The 20905-nt window shown below is 42.6% G+C and overlaps 1 protein-coding gene across 3 annotated transcripts in view; it reads left to right on the top strand.

Moving 5' to 3' along the window:
* si:dkey-225n22.4 (collagen alpha-1(XXI) chain) overlaps positions 1-11388 on the top strand; it is a 61647-nt gene extending 50259 nt beyond the window's left edge. For 2 of the 3 annotated variants that reach the window (XM_042067201.1, XM_042067200.1), the window contains exons 23-29: positions 926-970; positions 1897-1929; positions 3125-3271; positions 4053-4107; positions 6214-6405; positions 6781-6858; positions 8947-11388. In XM_042067201.1, coding sequence (XP_041923135.1) covers positions 926-970; positions 1897-1929; positions 3125-3271; positions 4053-4107; positions 6214-6405; positions 6781-6858; positions 8947-9137 — 741 coding nt within the window. In that variant the 3' untranslated portion in view covers positions 9138-11388. The remainder of the gene's footprint in view (positions 1-925; positions 971-1896; positions 1930-3124; positions 3272-4052; positions 4108-6213; positions 6406-6780; positions 6859-8946) is intronic. The other variant, XR_006024460.1, reaches the window with a different exon arrangement.
* The last annotated feature ends 9517 nt before the right edge of the window (positions 11389-20905 follow it).

Below are 20905 nucleotides of genomic sequence, written 5' to 3' on the forward strand. Positions count from 1 at the left end.
AGGGGGGGCAAAAAGGAGAAGGCAGGGGGGCAAAAGAGAGCAGGGGGGTGACCAGCCGTTTGACGGAGGCTTTGCAGCAGCAGCGCAGGCCGAGCTCCCACCGGTCGAAGTTTTCTTACGTTCCAGCGGAGACTAGCTAACTCTGCTGCAGACAGGACTGGCTAACTCTCCGCTGCAGACAGGACTGGCTAACTCTGCTGCAGACAGGACTGGCTAACTCTGCTGCAGACAGGACTGGCTAACTCTGCGCTGCAGACAGGACTGGCTAACTCTGCTGCAGACAGGACTGGCTAACTCTGCGCTGCAGACAGGACTGGCTAACTCTCCGCTGCAGACAGGACTGGCTAACTCTGCTGCAGACAGGACTGGCTAACTCTGCGCTGCAGACAGGACTGGCTAACTCTGCTGCAGACAGGACTGGCTAACTCTGCGCTGCAGACAGGACTGGCTAACTCTGCTGCAGACAGGACTGGCTAACTCTGCTGCTGCAGACAGGACTGGCTAACTCTGCTGCAGACAGGACTGGCTAACTCTGCTGCAGACAGGACTGGCTAACTCTGCTGCAGACAGGACTGGCTAACTCTGCTGCTGCAGACAGGACTGGCTAACTCTGCTGCAGACAGGACTGGCTAACTCTGCTGCAGACAGGACTGGCTAACTCTGCGCTGCAGACAGGACTGGCTAACTCTGCTGCAGACAGGGAAAAGGTCAGGAGGAGCCCAGAGGCTTCCCGGGGCTGGCAATGCAAATGATAACCTTTTACTGCCTACTGCAGGTAAGACCCTTGATGCTAACACAGCCCTCTCTCCCTCTCTCTTTCTTTCTCTCTCTCTCTCTCTTCCTGTCTCACTCAATCTCTCCCTGAACCTACCCTACCCCCTGCCGACTGCCTTACCCCCGACCCAACGCGGCTGTCGGCTTTCAGGGAGAGCGAGGCAGCGATGGAACCCCTGGAATCCCAGGCACGCCGGTGAGTGAGTACCACTTTACAGACACCAGGGGGCAGCAGCGGTCATTTGAAACCGCAAAGCTTGTGTGTCACACCAATACTGCAGAAGAGAGATGTCGACTGAAGCTTGAGTTGACAAGAGCACTTCAGATCCTAACGCAGATATTAATCACGATGTTGGCGCTTGGAGTTAGAACACGATTGCGTAATCATTCTGTCTTGTGTGGTGGGAGCAGTAGTTGGGTTAGGGTGTGTGTGTGTGTGTGTGTGTGTGTGTGTGTGTGTGTGTGTGTGTGTGTGCTGGTGAGGTCATAGAGGATGGGAGTGCATGGCTGGAGTGCGTGTGTGTGTGTGTGTGTGTGTATGTGTGTGTATGTGCTGGTGAGGTCATAGAGGATGGGAGTGCATGGCTGGAGTGTGTGTGTGTGTGTGTGTGTGTGTGTGGGAGTGCTAGTCAGGTCATAGAGAATGGGAGTACATGGCTTGTGTGTGTGTGTGTGTGGGTGTGGTGTGTGTGTGTGTCTGTGTGTGCTAGTGAGGTCATAGAGGATGGGAGTGCATGGCTGGAGTGTGTGTGTGTGTGTGTGTGTGTGTGTGTGTGCTAGTGTGTGCTTGTCAGGTCATAGAGGATGGGAGTGCATGGCATGTGTGTGTGTGTGTGTGTGTGTGTGTGTGCATGGCTGTCTGGGATATTTAATGAAAAAAGCTGCAGAGGCTCCAAACTTGTATGCAGACTCCAAAGTACACTGCAGCACTGACCACTACAGAAGTCTTTTTTTCTCTCCAAAACTCTCTGTTTCTCTCCCTCTCTCTCTCTCCCTCTCTGTCTCCCTCTCCCTCTTCCTCTCCCACTGAAGAGCAGAGTAGCCTTCTTAATAAGACAGACTCACCCTTTGATATCGGAGTGCAAAGTTTTAACAGGCTTTTCTCTCTCCTCCTCTTGACAGGGTGAAGCGGGGCTCAGGGGAAGCAAGGGAGAGGTCTGTGGAATTAGACCGCTGCATTGCAACCTCATTCCAGCCCAGTCCACCATCACCCCCCACGCACCCACACACACACGCCAGGCACACAAACAATGCATCGACCCCTTTACAAACTCCCCCTCCACGCCCCGAAGGGGCCGTATGTTTTACAGTCTGACAGTTTTGAAAGACTCAGGTGGCTAAGACAAACACAGCCGGCTGTGGAGATGCACTCGGCCAAGTCGCTGGCCCTGTTTAAAAATTTAAAAGTGGAATTAGTTCAACCCATTTAGCAGGCAGATGGTATTGAGCTCTTCAGCATTGATTCCTCTCTAATTATCACCATTCCACTTTGTATTGCTTTGGCACACTGTACACTTGGAAATCTGCAAAGTCCAAAGACACTGCAGCACTCAGGAGTGTGAGAACACTATTGGCAGCACTGAGGAGCCCTCACGCTAAAAGTGTTCCTGTACAGGTACTTACAACATCAGGGTTGTGCTTAGTCACCCATTCATGGATATGAAATCAAGATTCAAGAGAACTTTATTGTCCCTTGAGGCAACTTCCATTTGTGGTTAGGTACAAACATGCACACATACACACATGTATTCCACACTAATGCTCTAAAATAGATAAATAACTAAATAGCAAAAGTGACACTTCTTTGACAATGCACTACTTCATGTAAAGTGAGTAATAATGGATATGGTGATAGTTCATGCCCTTTGCATTCGATAGGTAATGCCAGGCCAGTCTGCAGAGTTAATATCTGGACCAAAATCTGCCCATCTAAAGATGTATCTGTTTAGCTTACACTTAATTAATTCATTTACACTTAATTAATTAATTAATTAATTAATTAATTAATTGATTCATGGTTTGTATATTTGTGGTATTGTTTTTTTCCATTATTGATTGTTGATATTGCATTGACATTATTGTTATTATTGCTATTTTCCTTAATGTAGTCCAACTTTTAGAAAAAAACTGTTTACTGTTTCATGTTTAACTATTGTATTGTTTTATTACCAGAGTCCATAACCATGATAGCTGTGGCCTGATCAGCTATTAAAGTCCATAACCATGATAGCTGTGGCCTGACCAGCTGCTAAATTCCATAACCATGATAGCTGTGGCCTGACTAGCTGCTAAATTCCATAACCATGATCGCTGTGGCCTGACCAGCTGCTGCTCTTCTCCGTCCTCACAGAAGGGCGTGGTTGGGGACCCTGGGCCCAGGGGCCTGGATGGGAAGAAGGGAGACGTGGGACACGTCGGAATCGTCGGACCACGAGGATCTCCAGGACAAGACGGGTTACCAGGACAAAATGGCCTTCCTGGATACCCTGGAAAGCCTGTGTGTATAGCCCCATGGCCTCAGTGTTTAAAAGCCTGTGTGTATAGCCCCATGGCCTCAGTGTTTAAAAGCCTGTGTGTATAGCCCCATGGTCTCAGTGTTTAAAAGCCTGTGTATATAGCCCCCATGGCCTCAGTGTTTAAAAGCCTGTGTGTATAGCCCCATGGCCTCAGTGTTTAAAAGCCTGTGTGTATAGCCACGGGTTAAAGTATAGGGGGACGGGGACGCAGTTCCGCCACCTCAGATAAATTAATAATAAATATATTCTTTCATACCAACAATATAGCGCGATGATATTGTTAAAATATATGATGAGTTAATTTCTCGCATGTACAAAGGTGACCAAGAAGCTAGCGATTCTTGTCCAAAAAGTATTGCTACACCATGATACTCAATCTGTTGTCCAACAGTGAGTCATTTTCCCCCGTTGCACCGACACTGGATTTTAGGGTTCCCCCACCTGACAAATCCCACTTTAACCACTGTGTATAGCCTCATGGCCTCAGTTTTTAAATGAACGCATTTGAGTGATGACTCTAGATAGCCCTGACAAAGCCCGGTGTGTTCTTACAGTAATCCATGGGGGTGATTGGGTTTTTAGCATGCTGTATGTCAGTGCTGTGCAGTTCATGTGTTTCCCGTGGGACCTTGACTGGAATTGGCCTGAACCTGTTGAGTCTTGCCTGAGAGACCATCACATCCTCACACTGTTGTTTTTTTCCCCGTGCTCTGTTCCATTGCATCCTAACGCTGTTGTTTTTTTTCTCTTGCTCTGTTTCAGGGAAAGCCTCCCTCCGATGAGCACTTGCTAAAGCTATGTGGAGACATGCTGAGGAGTGAGAATTGCCTCCCTGTCTTACTGTACCTTTGAGTCAGCAATTATACAGAGAAAAGCAGTGACTTTGTGGAGTTCAGCAGAACATCAGCCTTCTCAAAAATGAAATGACACAAGAGTTATGCAAGAGTGGAGTTCTTTTCTTTAGTATTCAGGCTAACCTAAATATGACTTACTGTACGTTGCAGTGCTTAAGTGTCACCTCTCTGCAGGTGACCCTAAGTGCTTTTGACTGTCCGTTGAACTCTGCAAGAGTCTTTTCAGGCAGAAATGTGTTTGTAGAAGTCTCTGAACTAATGCACCTACAGTACATTACTTTTGTATCCATCCCGAGATTCTGGAGAGAGTCATTTCTAAGACACATCAGCAATGTCCTGTTCAAAGGCTGTCCTTCCAAGTCAACAAATGATTGACTGCTGATACCCGAGGACGTTGTGTGCGAAATGCGTTGTTTGCTCTGAATAACATAGAGTAAAGTCAATGGTGTGCGCTAGAGTGTTCTCATTATTATGACCGCCGCGCAGCAAAGCGAATCTGTCGCTAGAGTGTTCTCATTATTACTATTTAAATTTGTTCCTGCAATCTGCCTGCAGCTGGGTTGGTTTGGAATATCAGCAAATGATTGGTTGATGTATTGATTGACAGATATAATATTTATATCCATTTCTCAATCATCCGTCTCAGTTTCAATCCGTCCGCCTGTCAGTGAATCTGTAAATATTTTTTTTATTATCAGCCCATCAATTATCTCTCACTCAATCAGTCAGTCACCAAGTCACAAGTGCAGTAAGAGGCTCAGTGTGTTAGTGTAGTAAGAGGCTCAGGGCCAGATGTACTAATGCTTTTGCGCCCACTTCAGGCGTATTTGTTTCGCAATGTGCGTGTAAAATCATTGTGAGGTATGTATAAACAGGCCGCAATGACATAAAAGCGCAAACTGCCTGTCGCGGGAGCTGAAAGTGGCAGATTGCGTTTGTCATGTCATGCATATGCATTCATGGGAGGATCCAGGGGAAAGTGGGAGTTTAGCGTAAAAAGATGGGAGGGGAAGAGTAAAGAGCGCTTAGTTATGTATTCCGCGGTATGTACAAAGACTGCTCCTGAAAGCGCACGTCTATTCTGCGCCTAAATACTTCCGCCTTATAAAAGCAGGTGTTAATTCAAATTGCAGTTCAATGCGTCAATAAGAGAACATTTCAAAGACAACAGAATCGCTATTTAGAGCACCAGTTTTTGTGGTGAAAGTATTTGTACTACCAAAAACAACCTTAACTTTCGTTGGCTATTCGAATGTCTTACTTTCACTTTCACGTCATTCACTTAAACTTTCCTACTTGCTAGATTTGACCAATCTTCCATAGCCTACGTGCACAAGTAGTTTGAGTAGAACTACTGATCTTCATTATCTCCCTGTTTGTTTACATCTTATCATGTATGGTATTATTTCATGATCGCTAAACGTTTGATTCTTTTTAATGTTGTCATCAGTTAACTTCATTCATCTGCGCTTGTATGTAGGCGCTGCCATTCAGTTGTGGACGTTCGTAAATTGCGTTTATGGGCGGAGAAAGGCAGAGAAAGGCGCAGTGTGTAAGGGCAGTAAGAGGCTCAGTGTGTTAGTGAGCCTAGTGAAATCAAGTGGTTGAATGAGTAGATGAATGGTTGACAGATGAAAAAAATCCACTCTACCAGGCCCAAGTAATTACGACCCTCGTTATCACATCAACTGTATCAGGCCCATGTAATAATAGCCCTCGATATTACATCAACTGTATCAGGCCCATGTAATAATAGCCCTCGATATTACATCAACTGTACCAGGCCCATGTAATTACAGCCCTCGATATCACATCAACTGTACCAGGCCCATGTAATAATAGCCCTCGATATCACATCAACTGTATCAGGCCCATGTAATTACAGCCCTCGATATTACATCAACTGTACCAGGCCCATGTAATATCACATCAACTGTACCAGGCCCATGAAATATCACATCAACTGTACCAGGCCCATGTAATATCACATCAACTGTACCAGGCCCATGTAATATCACATCAACTGTACCAGGCCCATGAAATAACGGCCCTCGTTATCACGTCCTCAGACCAGCTGCCCCAGTTGATCCAGTCCATGGTGCCCAGGAGCTGTGAGCAGTGTGAGACGGTCAAAGGGCCCCCGGGTCACCCTGGCACCCCGGGCCCCAAGGGCACCATGGGGAACCCCGGATATCCAGGCAGGCCCGGCTCACAAGGATACCCCGGACCCCCAGGCATGCAGGGACCCCCTGGGGTCAAAGGTCAGACACTTAAACACAATCACAACTCAGGACAGTCAGGACTTTGTAAACAGCATGGAAATCCACCACTCTAGGGCACAGGACTTTATACACAATATGAATATTCACCAGCCTTATAGTGTATTAGTAACTGGAATTAGAGCAATATTGATGTTAAAATAACAACATAAAGATGTTAATGATGACACTTCCTAGGGAGTTCATGTCCAAGCAAGAATCAACTGTGCTGATTTGGACATAGTAACTTTATCTCACTACATTTACAGTAATACAACATGCAACACACTAAGGTAGTTTTCCAAGAAAAATGCAAAGTGAAATGTGTTGTTGTACCAGGTGACATAAAATGCAAAGTGAAATGTGTTGTTGTACCAGGTGACCCAGGACTGAAGGGCCTTAAAGGCAGTAAAGGTGAAGGAAGACCAGGTCAGCCAGGACTCCCTGGACCAATGGGTAGGTGTTCTGACCATTTATACAGTCAAACCACTCTCCTTTAGGAGGAGCACAGGCGCATCAAGATGTCCGATCAAATCAAATCAAATGCAAAGAGAAGCAGACACAATGTGTTGATGTCTCTGGGAAGGACTAAAAAATACCACTGCATGTTTTCAAAGGATCTTTTTGTGAAAGGGAAAACAAAAAGCCACATCTGACAGCAATCTGCCAAACACACGGAAATGGCTATCTTACGTACATAGATGAGTCGCTCAGTAGCCGGTGGCTATCTTACGTACATAGATGAGTCGCTCAGTAGCCGGTGGCTATCTTACGTACATAGATGAGCCCGCTCAGTAGCCGGTGGCTATCTTACGTACATACTGTAGATGAGCCCGCTCAGTAGCCGGTGGCTATCTTACGTACATAGATGAGTCGCTCAGTAGCCGGTGGCTATCTTACGTACATAGATGAGCCCGCTCAGTAGCCGGTGGCTATCTTACGTACATAGATGAGCCCACTCAGTAGCCGGTGGCTATCTTACAGTACGTACATAGATGAGCCCGCTCAGTAGCCGGTGGCTATCTTACGTACATAGATGAGCCCACTCAGTAGCCGGTGGCTATCTTACAGTACGTACATAGATGAGCCCGCTCAGTAGCCGGTGGCTATCTTACGTACATAGATGAGCCCACTCAGTAGCCGGTGGCTATCTTACAGTACGTACATAGATGAGCCCGCTCAGTAGCCGGTGGCTATCTTACGTACATAGATGAGTCGCTCAGTAGCCGGTGGCTATCTTACGTACATAGATGAGCCCGCTCAGTAGCCGGTGGCTATCTTACGTACGAACATACATAGATGAGCCCGCTCAGTAGCCGGTGGCTATCTTACGTACATAGATGAGCCCGCTCAGTAGCCGGTGGCTTGGGGATTGCTTTGATGGCATGTCATCGCATATAGCTGAAAATGAATGAACAGCACACAGAATTACAACAGCATGTAAACCGTCAAGCTCAGCAGATGTCACATATATTCAGCAGAAGTCACATATATTCAGGAAGTGAAACTACTAGCGTTCTCTGCTTCCTCCAGTATGCCAATATAACCGTTGCTTGTCAGACAGCATCCTGGTTCATTCACACCCATTTTAGCAAACTCTGCTGATGGTGAAATCAAAGTCTGGGCGCCCAAAGGTGGGCCCTCTTGAGTATGAGATTGTCTCGTCTCTGTGGGAGACTGAGTGTGGCGCTGTGTTAGTGGTGCTGAGTGTGGCGCTGTGTTAGTGGTGTTGAGTGTGGCGCTGTGTTAGTGGTGTTGTCTCTTATGAGAGTGTGGCGCTGTGTTAGTGGTGTTGAGTGTGGTGCTGTGTTAGTGGTGTTGTCTCTTATGAGAGTGTGGCACTGTGTTAGTGGTGCTGAGTGTGGCGCTGTGTTAGTGGTGCTGTCTCTTATGAGAGTGTGGCGCTGTGTTAGTGGTGTTGTCTCTTATGAGAGTGTGACACTGTGTTAGTGGTGCTGAGTGTGGCGCTGTGTTAGTGGTGCTGTCTCTTATGAGAGTGTGGCGCTGTGTTAGTGGTGTTGTCTCTTATGAGAGTGTGGCGCTGTGTTAGTGGTGTTGAGTGTGGCACTGTGTTAGTGGTGCTGAGTGTGGCGCTGTGTTAGTGGTGCTGTCTCTTATGAGAGTGTGGCGCTGTGTTAGTGGTGTTGTCTCTTATGAGAGTGTGGCGCTGTGTTAGTGGTGTTGAGTGTGGCACTGTGTTAGTGGTGCTGAGTGTGGTGCTGTGTTAGTGGTTTTGTCTCTTATGAGAGTGTGGCGCTGTGCTAGTGGTGTTGTCTCTGTGTTAGTGGTGTTGAGTGTCGTGTTGTGTTAGTGGTGTTATCTCTTATGAGAGTGTGGCACTGTGTTAGTGGTGTTGTCTCTGTCTTAGTGGTGTTGAGTGTCGTGCTGTGTTAGTGGTGTTGTCTCTGTGTTAGTGGTGTTGAGTGTGGCGCTGTGTTAGTGGTGTTGTCTCTGTGTTAGTGGTGTTGAGTGTCGTGCTGTGTTAGTGGTGTTGTCTCTGTGTGCACTCGTTGACTGCTGTCTTTTCCCTCCTCGGGGTAACAGGTGCCCAGGGACCGCGCGGAGGAGACGGGGTGGGGCTTGCGGGGGCCCCTGGGATGCCGGGCAAATCCGGGATCCCAGGCCTTCCGGGAAAGCGTGGTGCCCCGGGTCCAGCGGGCATGTGCGACATGTCTCTGTGCTACCAGGCCTATAGCCACAGGGAGGACCGCTTCAGCAAAGGGCCCAACTTCTAACCGCACACACACACACGCACACACACACGCACACACACACATACCCTATGGCGCTGTGATCATGACCTGCTCGCAGAGACCCAGGGGGACACAGGACGTCTGGGGGAAATGGACAGCATATCATCTCATTCAACGTCTGACTGCTCCAACTTAGCGTCTCACAGTCAATCAGAGTGACCAAACCAAAAGGCCAGTGCTGACTGTAGTGGACTATTCTTACCTGTAAAACGATGCTCTCAACAGCCTCCATGTGCCTTGATTAAAGACTGACGCCAACTTGTCATGACATCAGGATGTTTTTACGATTTAGAACATTTCTAGTGTAGAAGAGGATAGCTCTGAATACTAATAGCCATGGCATGTTGGACAGAAACGAGTACATAATATGCACTGCCTTAGTTAAGCTACCTCCAAGCTGGACACGAGGCATTTTGTATAGTGGAATAAGGCACCCTAAGCGAAGTTAGGATTCAGTGTTTTAATTATATGGATCAGAGACCTTTGTCCGATTTGGACTTAATGTCTGCTTATCATGATTAGGCCACAGCGGACCGAGACATTTGGCAGCCGGTAAATTGAGCAGACTTATGATAGCCTATGTTTTTGTCTGCTGAGGATAATCTTAAAAGGCATGTAGTGCGTAGCAATGTAAACAACCTGAAAGCAAGTTATGTAAAGATGACCCATATGGAAACGGTATGGATGTCAGAATATATTATTGAGTTACCAAAGAATCCAAAAGTGAGTTGGATGTATAGGCCTCTATGGAGCTAAACGACTCAGGAATTTCTTTTGATACTATTTGACACAGTCATTCCCAAACTATCTACAGCAAGTTTCGGTGTCTTCACGCTTGTGCATCTCTACCCTGGAGAGTTACATTTATGTTATTTTAATCACTACTAATATATATTATATATATTTGTTTTTTTCTGGTATCTTTACAGACTGTATACGTATACGCTAATATGTATATTGCCTCCCTTTTGGGATTTTACATTTTAAACTTTTTTCTATTCGGTGGATGATGGTGTTTACTTATAGTTTGGGTCAATGGAGATAGATCTCATTTTATTGATAAATTGGCATTGAACCAAATGATTGCAAATGAATGAAAGCATTGTATTTCCTCCCGTCCAGGATCTCCTAAACTGTGATTGGTGGAGCCTTTGTGGTGTGTGTGTGTGTTAGGATGTGTCTGTCTGTCCATGATTAATGTGTGTATTTGTGTGTGTATAGTGTGTGATTGTGTGTGGTATGTATGTTTATGTATGTGTGTGCGTCTGTGTTGATTTTGTCACATCTCTGTTTTACACATTCCCTATATTTCTGACATCATCATTATCAAGCCCCTTCTACACTCAGCTAAAAGATAATGGTCTAGTGTGTGTGTATGTGTGTGGTATGTATGTTTTGTGTATGTGTGTGGTATGTATGTTTGTGTATGTGTGTGGTATGTATGTTTGTGTATTGTATGTGTGTTTATCAAGCCCTTTCTACGCTCAGCTAAAAGATAATTGTCTAGTGTGTGTGGTATGTATGTTTGTGTATGTGTGTGTGTACAGTATGTGTGTGGAATGTATGTTTGTGTATGTGTGTGTGTGTATGTGTGTGGTATGTATGTTTGTGTACTGTATGTGTGTTTATCAAGCCCCTTTCTACCCTCAGCTAAATGATAGTGGTCTACTGCACTTCTCAGCTAAAAAAGAAAGCAATGTCTTACACATTATGTCTCTACAAAATGTTAATACTTTAAGGCATGTAAGTTATGTTGATGTAGAGGAATCTTTACTAAAATTATGAAAATATAAATAATTTGTACTTATTACATTTTAATTTGTAAATGTTCTGTGCATGCTTGCAAGCAGCAAATCTTCAGCATAAAATATGATTTCTTTGTATATGTAAGGACATTTTTCATACCACAAATGTTATATATGTATTTTTTTATTAGATATGTTTGGTTTCAGTTTGAATTATGCTGTTTATAAGTTCAGCAGGGGGCAAATAATTCTCTATTTTACTTGAAGTCATTTGTCGACAGAATTTTATCATAAGGAAAGTATTATATTCACATTATTTTCATCATATTTTTTCCTTTAAACATTAAAACAAATAAATTCAAATGAGGTGAGATTATGTGGTATGCCATTGGTTTATTTTTCATTTTTCAATGTTAATATGGTGCTTTATTGATGTAACAATTGTGTTGTTGTTACAGAGGAAATTAAAAGTATTTCAGTCATTTTCATTTGTGTGTCTCATGTCTTTTTAATTTAGTGCTTCCATTATGTACGGTACCAAAGGGGATCTTTGGAAGACTCAAACAAAACTAAATCTGCACTCTCTTATATAAGGGAAAAGAAAACTCTCCCATTCAGCACTCAAATTAATCATACTTTGGGTTCTTCTTCTCCCCACAATGTGGGATGTGATGCAACAGTTCCTTGTTTCTGTTCCTGATTGTGGGCTCTCTGAGCTCTCTGAGAGACGTGGCATTGCAGCGAGTACAGTACATTTGTAGAGAGAAAGAGGAAGTGTGACAAATGGGCCTTGCAGCCCACGGCCACACAGGATGGTGGTGACAAGGACACACTGAGTTTGGGTGGTGATGGGGTGAACACACAGCAAACAACGTGGATTTTGGTGAAAAGTCAGTGCATATTTGTTTACAGTGCTAAAAAAAATTACCCTGCACACAGCCAACAAACGACTTTCAGAGAGAGAGAGAGAGAGAAAACAGGTTTTCAATTCTTAGCAAAAATTATCAATTCCAACAATACACTGTACTCAACCTCACAGCACGTTGACACTCTCCAGACTCCCACACAGAGCAGAAAATCCTCGCTTTAAATAAAGCCTTTAAATAAAATTGGTATATACCAATATGACAGGGTAACTCTACAATTAGTCAGTACACAATTGCATTTCTCATCACACATTAAAACATAGAATTAGCATATAGTCCACTATTAAAGGAACCGTATGTAAGAAATGTATTTCAATTAATCATAAAATGGCCCTGATATGTCACTAGACATTAAAAAATCATGTTCATTTCAAATACTTATATCACTGACAATAGTAGTACGGCCAGGATATTGTCATTTAAAAAGTGAAGTTGCAGCCCTCAACTGATGTTGATGTTGTGTTTTGTCATGTCATGTTGTGTTTTGGCCTGATGCGCCACCCTCCACCTATCTACTAATCATAAAGTCAGTAGTGTTTCGGCATCCGGGTTGGCAACCTCGAGTCAGGGGGGAGGGGGAGGGGATACACCGCTCTACAGTATTTTGAAAGTGATTGCAGTACCAGTTTTGGCCACAATCTTACATATGGTTCCTTTAACTAATCATATAATTGTAAAATCCGATCATTTCAATAGAAAACATGTATCACAACCCCCTGCACAAATTAGCAATTTCCCCTGTCCCAATCAGCGAATAAACTACCCAGTCGTATGGGACTCGTGTTCCTTGGACAACAAACTTTTGCGGGACCAGGAAGTGTATGTGTGCAAAATGCACTGATTTAAGGAACGGAATGAGTTATGGAGCAGAATCGACAAGTCCCTTGGTGATGTTTGGTAAGTAGCCTAATTGAAGTTATGGTTATGGTAATGGATATGGTATTTAGCAGACGCTTTTGTCCAAAGCACCATACACATAACAACTATACAAAGTTACATTTTAACAGTAAACAATTTAAAAAGTTGGTAAGACTACATTAAGGAGAATAGCAATAATAATATTCCAGATGGAGTACTGTAGGGAAAAGAAATCGAGCGGAAGTATGTAGGCAGGCCGAGGCCAGGCTACTATGGTACGGCCATGCTTGCAGTTTAAATGGTCAGTAGTGGAAACCGGATAACCGAAATCTCCTCTAGCCTTATCTTTGTTGCCTTCATGGTTTCCTTTAAAACGTTTCTTATATCAAAAAGGAGATATCAATTATTAACAATGGCAAGGCAGCTGGAACCTGCCATTTTCTCTCTCCTCTCGTGCGCGTTTAAGATGCGTTTTAAATGCAGTAGCATGACGTTCAAATTAGGCATAGTGGAGATTGAGAGGATACCATCATTGCATGTAACATGCTGCTGCATTTTGACATTGTAAACGTTTGGCGTGGTGGTAGCGGCGGCACTGCTTTAGACCCCTCTTGAAAGACCCATCACAGGAATGGAGAGCACTGGGCAACTCATTCCACCAACAAGGAACCACTGACAAAAAGAGTCTTGACCTAGCGTTTATGGCTGGTAGACACAATAGACGCTCATCAGAAGATCGCAGTGGGCGGTTGTGGATCAGGGAGCAGATCCAGTCAGTGTTCTATAGGCCAAACTGAGAGATTTAAATTTAATTCTGGCCACTATAGGGAGCCAGTGGAGAGTAACTAGGAGAGGAGTTACATGTGTCCTGACTGAAGACCAGGCGTGCTGCAACATTCTGAATCAGTCGTAACGATCTTACTACACAATCAGGCAGGCCAGCTAACAGTGAATTACAATAGTCCATCTTGGAGATAATCATGGCCTGTACAAGAAGTTGTATGGAATCTTGTGTCAGATAAGGTCTGATCTTCCTTATGTTGTAAAGGATAAACCGACATGATTTTGCAATCGAGGCTACATGCTCAGAGAAGTTAAGTTGGGGTCAGTGAAGATGAGTCAAGCTGGATGTCAATCTGTTGGGAAATAGCTGTTTTAGCTGGAAACACCAAAAGCTTAGTTTTTGAGAGATTAAGCTGAAGGTGGCGATCCACCTAGTTGAGTGTTGAATGTCGTCCACATCAGGGTTGTGCAAATTCAAGTTCAAATTGCAATTCTGCTTCCTGTTTGCTACCTCAATTGAAATGCAAGTTAAATTCAAGAATTGAATTGGAATTTAACAGCCAGTTTCAATTCAATTCTGGAATTTGTTTATAAATGTATCTTTTTAAATTATCCTTTTTATTTGAAGCAACACTTTGTGTTGTTGTGTTGTTCCTTAAGGTCTATCCACTCTGTAAAGGCATCTCTCTTATCTTACTTGCAATCCTGTGACCAATGTAAAAAATCCCTGGGTATGACTTGCACTTTTTTTCATGAATGCACCTTCTCTCTCATTAAAGGAGAATTCCGGTGTGATATTGACCTAAAGTGTATTGAAACATGATACCGAGTGTGAACGTATGTCTCATAGCCCATCTCGGCTTGTCCCCTGCACTCCAAAATCTGGCGCTAGCGGAAGAAACTGGAATCCATGCATTTCCACTGAATTATTTTTGGAATCTGATCCCTTATCATACCTGTTAATTCTTACTCATTGCTCGACTTATCGTGACTAAATTCAAGATGGCTGCAAACGCTAAAGTTTGTGAACTTTGTGAAGCGACTTTTTCCTTTTACTCACATTTACTTACATTTTAACACGAATATCGGTACTACTCCTTACATTTTACAAAACTGACTTGTTACTTTAGTTTCAAATAATTTCAGTGGAGTTAGCCCACCGTTACCGGATGGGAATATATGCACTTGACGCACCACTACAAGATGATTTGACAGATTTGGGCGGCATTCATTCGCGGCAAATCATTGCAGCTTGATGGCAGTAACGTTAACGTTAGCACGTATGTCTCAATTAAATTTAGTCAAAAATGCCCTTCTTCTCTCCTTGCCTTTGGTGCTTCCCTAACTTCTAGCTGCAGTGTAGCCTATATCCTTAGCAATAAGTAGATGCAGCGGGTCTTGAACAGGGATGTAGTGGAAGCTAAATGCAAGTAAATGCAGTTTACCCACCTATATTATCCACAATAACAATATGTACACTCATCAACACTCTATGAACCACTTAATGCCACTTGTACAATAACCTCCACTATCATCAAACATGTTCTGAATGCCTTTTTAAAAAATCTGATACCGCATGGTGCAGTCCACCACGTGATCCCATAATTCATAGTTTACCCACCTCTTATTTTCCCACTACATTCCTGATCTTGAAATATTCACAGGAATCCATAGGAATTAAATATTCATGTTGTTTTATCCAATATTAGTTGTGCAGATGTATAGTACATCTTATACACATCTTATATGGTTGTGAGGAAGAGCTTTAGTATGTGCGAGTGTGTGAGTGTTTTGTGTTACTTTGAGGACCCCCTCAAAAATGAGATGTTCATCTCAAGGGGTTATCCTCCAATAAATGAATTTGAATTATGCACAACCCTGGTCCACATAGCAATGATAGTCAAATCCATGGGAGCGAATGGTCTCACCTAAGGAATAAATAGAGAAAAGCAGAGGCCCTAATACTGATCCCTGAGGCACACCTGTGGTGAGGTCATGAGACTTTGATACCCCTCCTTGCCAAGACACATTAAAAAAACGCTGTCCCAACACTGTCCTTTAAGGTAAGATTCAAACCAGTCAAGAGCTTTCCCAGAAATTCCCAGTTCAGATAGTGTAGAAAGGAGATTGTCATGGTTGACAGTTTCAAAGGCGGCAGATAAATCTTAGAATTACTACTGATGACTGAGCTAAATAGATTTAAAGTAATGTAACAATCATGCAAAGTTGTCTCAGAATGGTTTTTATTGGTTACGCACCAAAACACACGAACGCATAATGCCGGGCCAGATCTGGCCCTTATGCTCCAGCACTAAACATCTATGTGAGGCTGTATCTACAACACACACTAGTTAGACCCGGTTATGAACACTGTAATCAACTATAAACATAAACACGACAGTCAGGACGCACAACATTGGTAACTTGCATGGTTAACATTAACATTCAACATAACACATCAACCGCACAGCATCATGGGAGCACAGTCATCAACAGCTAGGCTCAGATCATTACAGTAATTCATACAGCATGACAGACATGATCGACTTTGATTTGACCCAAAGTGAAAAAAAAAATACTTTCAGTAAAGATAAGGTATGCATGTGATTAGATAGATAGATAGATAGATAGATAGATAAATCCATAGAGCACCTAATGAAAGCAAACACACAACCAGTACAAAGGTTCCTGAATTTCCCCTTGGGGATCAATAAAGTATCTATCTATCTATCTATCTATCTAAAGGTATCTGGACACATTAGGTTTTGTGTTTTATGCATACATGGCTTTTAATGCTTAAATGAGTAAGTGTTGGATCTAACACTTGCCTTAAGTCATAATATAAACATGACCTATATGCACACCCACTCTCAATCTGCAAAAATAATACAAGTTGTGTGAATAACAATGGCTAGTGTGTGTGTGTAGGAGAAGGTGGTCAGTTTAAATGTTGTAGTGAATGCAGGTGTGAAAAGGAGGAAGAGAAGGTGTTTTTGACAACACCCTAGATAGGTCTGCTACTGTCGCTACCCATACCCAGATTGCCTCTTCTAAGGCATTAGGTAATTTAGCAAAGGACCTGAATTTGGTGGACCTTTGGAGACTTCATAATCCTTCATCAAGAGATTACACGTACTACTCTCCAAGCCATAAATCTTTTTCTCGGATAGACGACCTACTTTCTAGTGAATTGGTTTCTGCATCTTCCACCATGGATCTTTTCCCTAGGCATATTTCAGACCACACTATTGCAGCGATATTTAGTTTTATGAAAATTTAAAATAATAAGACTTCTAGATGGAGGTTTAATTCTTCATTACTACAGAATGAAAATGTCCTTAGTCAACTAAAACTTGAACTAAATGAATTCACAGACATTAATAAGGGTAGTGTAGATAACCCAATGTTCTTATGGGCCTCCATAAAGGGATTCCTCAGGAACAATGCTATCAGGTTTTCATTTTACCTCAAGCATAATAGGTTACGTCAGATTTCTGATTTGGAACAAAAATGCAAACAGCTAGAAAGTCAACTTAAAATTAATTATAGTAAAAACATAGTATCTGAATTGAAGACATATCAAGCTGAACTAAACAATTTGCTATGACATAGAGTAGAGTATTTAATGCATATAAGCACAAGTATTATTCACAAGGCAGCCGTCCAAGTCATCTTCTTGCCCTGACTCTTAAACATCAGGAGAAGAGCCGAACAATAGCATCCATAAAAAGAGATCAAGGAGACACTGTGACAACTACTGTAGATATAAATGAGTCTTTCACATCCTTTTTTGCAAAACTGTACTCTAGCGATTGTCAGCCCTCTGAGAAGGATTATACAAATTTCTTTGACAACCTGAATCTTCCTACCCTTTCCATAGAAGATGCAGAACAACTTGACTTGCCGATCTCACTAGAAGAATTACATCTGGCACTAGGAAGTACGAAGAGAGGGCGTTGCCGGTTGAGCTTTATTCAGCTTTATGGGAGATTTTAGGTCCTTTATGGCTGAATTCTATAAATTTTGCTATTGAACAAGGGTATTTCCACAAAGACCTTAACACTGCACTTATTTCAATCATCCCCAAACCAGACAAAGACCCTTCTGAATGTGCAAGCTACCGGCCAATATCACTTATTAATGCTGACCTTAAAATGTATTCCTGTGTATCAGCCTGCAGACTAGAATCAGTATTGCCAGATCTAATACATCCAGACCAAACGGGATTCATGAAGGGCCGTTTGGCTGCAGACAACATTAGGCGACTAATTCACATTTTAGGTGAAGCACAGAAGATTCACTCTTCTTGTGGCGTTCTCTTTCTTGATGCAGAGAAGGCCTTTGATAGGCTTGAATGACAATACCTATGGTGTGTCCTTACAGAATTTAAGTTTGGTCCTAAGTTTATTAAAATGATTCAGGTGTTGTATGCGAACCCTTCTGCTAGAGTCTGTATAGGAGGTGTAATTTCAAATTTGTTTACTATAAACCGGGGTACAAGACAGGGCTGCCCCTTGTCCCCTTTAATCTTTAATCTCTCTATAGAACCTCTCGCGTAGTATATTCGTAACTGCATATCTATTTCTCCTATTCAAATTGGCTCTTCTATTCACACAGTGTCAATGTATGCAGACGATACATTAGTCTATATGTCAGATGTACAGAACTCTCTTACCAACACTATTAATGTGTTATACATATATAGTGCACTATCCGGTTTTAAAATTAATCTCTCTAAATCTGCCTTGATGTTAGTTAACAGAGATAGAAGTCAGCTAGTTTTACCTACTAATATTGTAATTACCAAAGAGGTCAAATATCTAGGGGTGCTAATTCAAACATCGGTCACAGCCATAACTAAACTGAACTACACCAAGATTTTGAGAAAGGTTGAGGAGGATACAAAAAGATGCTCTGCTCTCCCTGCATCTGTACCGTCTCGCATAGCAGTAGTGAAAATTAATATTTTACCACGCATTAATTTCATCTCCTCTATGCTGCCACTATCTCCGCCGAAGGATTACTGGTCCAAGGTTGACTCACTACTCACTAAATATATTTGGAATGGGAGACGACCACGTATTAAATGGACCACACTACAACATGGTCCACACTACAACAAACTAGAAGGAGGCTGGGCACTTCCTAACTTTAAATACTATCACTGGGCATTTACCATGCGCCCACTGAACCAGTGGCTGGATCCAAATTCTATATCACCATGGCAGACAATAGAGCAAGACATAATTTGCTCCCAGTAGGCTTAAGGATTTTCTGTTTTCTGGTCACTCCATTAAACATTGTACATTGAGGTATGGCCCAGTATTGACATACATGCTTCAAACATTTAGAAAAGTTGAGAAACTTGTGGGGTTTACATCGAAATGGCATAAATCATCTCCTGTTTGGCGTAATAATAATCTATTGTCTGGAAATAAGCCATTCACTCAAGGTTTATGGGCAGAGAAGGGGATATGGGTCATTGGAGACTTAAATGGTAGTCACTCTTTACTAAGCTTTATTGAGTTGGTTTCACTTTATGATATCCCTAGACATTCCTTATTCTTTTACTTCAGACTTAGGTCAGCTCTTAACGCACACAAGGTTGTATGGGGCTCAGAGATGAAAGAGCATCCTCTAGTCAGTTGGATACACGTGGCCCCTAAAAGCATTGTCTCTTTTCTGTATGCCAGGCTTCTCTCATTTGTCTCCTAAGCCTACATTGGCATGGGATCGTTCAATGGCACTCAGAGGTAGAGAAATAGACTGGGAAGCAAGCTGGGATAACATATGTAGCTCCTCTCATAATCCTAATCATCAGTTTATTCATATGAAGATATCTCATAGAGCTTATCTTACTCCTAGAGTCAGACACGACATCGGTCAAGCTCCACATCCACTTTGTACTTTGTGCTCACAAAATGCTTTGGGGACTTTTATGCATATACTAATGTGGGACTGCCCTAAGATTTATGATTTTTGGAATAAGGTGTTAGTCATTGTCTGATCTCATTGATATTCAGCTTCCTATGGATCCTGTTTTACACCTTCTCAATGATGACTCTAAACTTGAATGCATGAATGAAAGGTCTGGAAAAATTTGGTTAGCAGGTCTAACAGCAGCCAAAAAGATCATTGTTCAAGTTTGGGTTCCACCCCACAACCTAGCCCATAAGCATTGGCTGAATAATACATTCTTAGAGATTCTTTTTCATGAACTTTCTTCTGCCAAGATTAATGGCGCTACTCCTCGGACAATACAAACTTGGAGAAATGGAATTGCCAGAGTTCAAGACATTTTACTGGAGAGAAACTAAGTGGACTGTTCTATACTGACTGTGCTACGCTGATAGTTGTGTTGTATCCTATGTGGTAGGGGGGGGGGGGGGGGGTATGTTTGGGTTTGTGTATCTGTATTGTAACAATGCCTTTCATATATGTTGTTACCCACCAAATACAATACAAAATGAGTACAAAAAAAAAAAATGAATTACTAAAAATATGAATGTATTGTAAACATATGATGCCATCTCTTTAGGGGACTGTCTTTTTTGGACAGTTCTACGAAAGGTTATACTGCTTTGTGAATTACCCCAGTCAAAGCATTACAGTAGCCTAAAGTTTTATTTCGAACGCTTACTTTGGTCTCACTCATTGGATCGAAATAACAGAAATAGCAAACTCTATGTTTGCTCAAAGCTATGGTAGGGTAAGTTAAGCTATATTTTATAAGCACATAGCCAATTAAACATGACAAAAGTGAACGGAACACTTTTTGAAACTATTTCAGCTTGTGTAGGCCTATTAGTGCATTCTGAACATATTGAACAGACTTTTAGAAATACCGTGACAATAACGAAAAACGTGATAATTTTGGTCACTATAACCGTGAGGTTAAATTTTCATACCGTTACATCCATAAGGGAGACATAACTACCCTGTTCCATTTACACAAATAAAGTAGGCCTACTTTGATTTTCTGTAGTCCTTACTATTTACCTTTAGTTATTATTTTTAATAAGCATCTAGATGATCAGTGTGATTTTGGTCTTACTAACCCTAATTGCCCTCAATTAAAAAAAAAAAAAAAAATATTTTAAGTTATTTAAACTATTTTTGCAGTTTCACTTCCTCCCGCAATTTCTCCGCAAGAAACAAGTATAAGTATAAGTATATATACTCTTTTGATCCCGTGAGGGAAATTTGGTCTCTGCATTTATCCCAATCCGTGAATTAGTGAAACACACTCAGCACACAGTGAACACACAGTGAGGTGAAGCACACACTAATCCCGGCGCAGTGAGCTGCCTGCAACAACAGCGGCGCTCGGGGAGCAGTGAGGGGTTAGGTGCCTTGCTCAAGGGCAAGTTGCGAAATCAGGTATTTTAGGTCGCAACAATCTCAAGAAATCCTGGAGGGACTGTCTTACTCTGAAATC

This window comes from Alosa sapidissima, chromosome 17, assembly GCF_018492685.1.
Source record: "Alosa sapidissima isolate fAloSap1 chromosome 17, fAloSap1.pri, whole genome shotgun sequence".
Classification (NCBI taxonomy): domain Eukaryota; kingdom Metazoa; phylum Chordata; class Actinopteri; order Clupeiformes; family Clupeidae; genus Alosa; species Alosa sapidissima.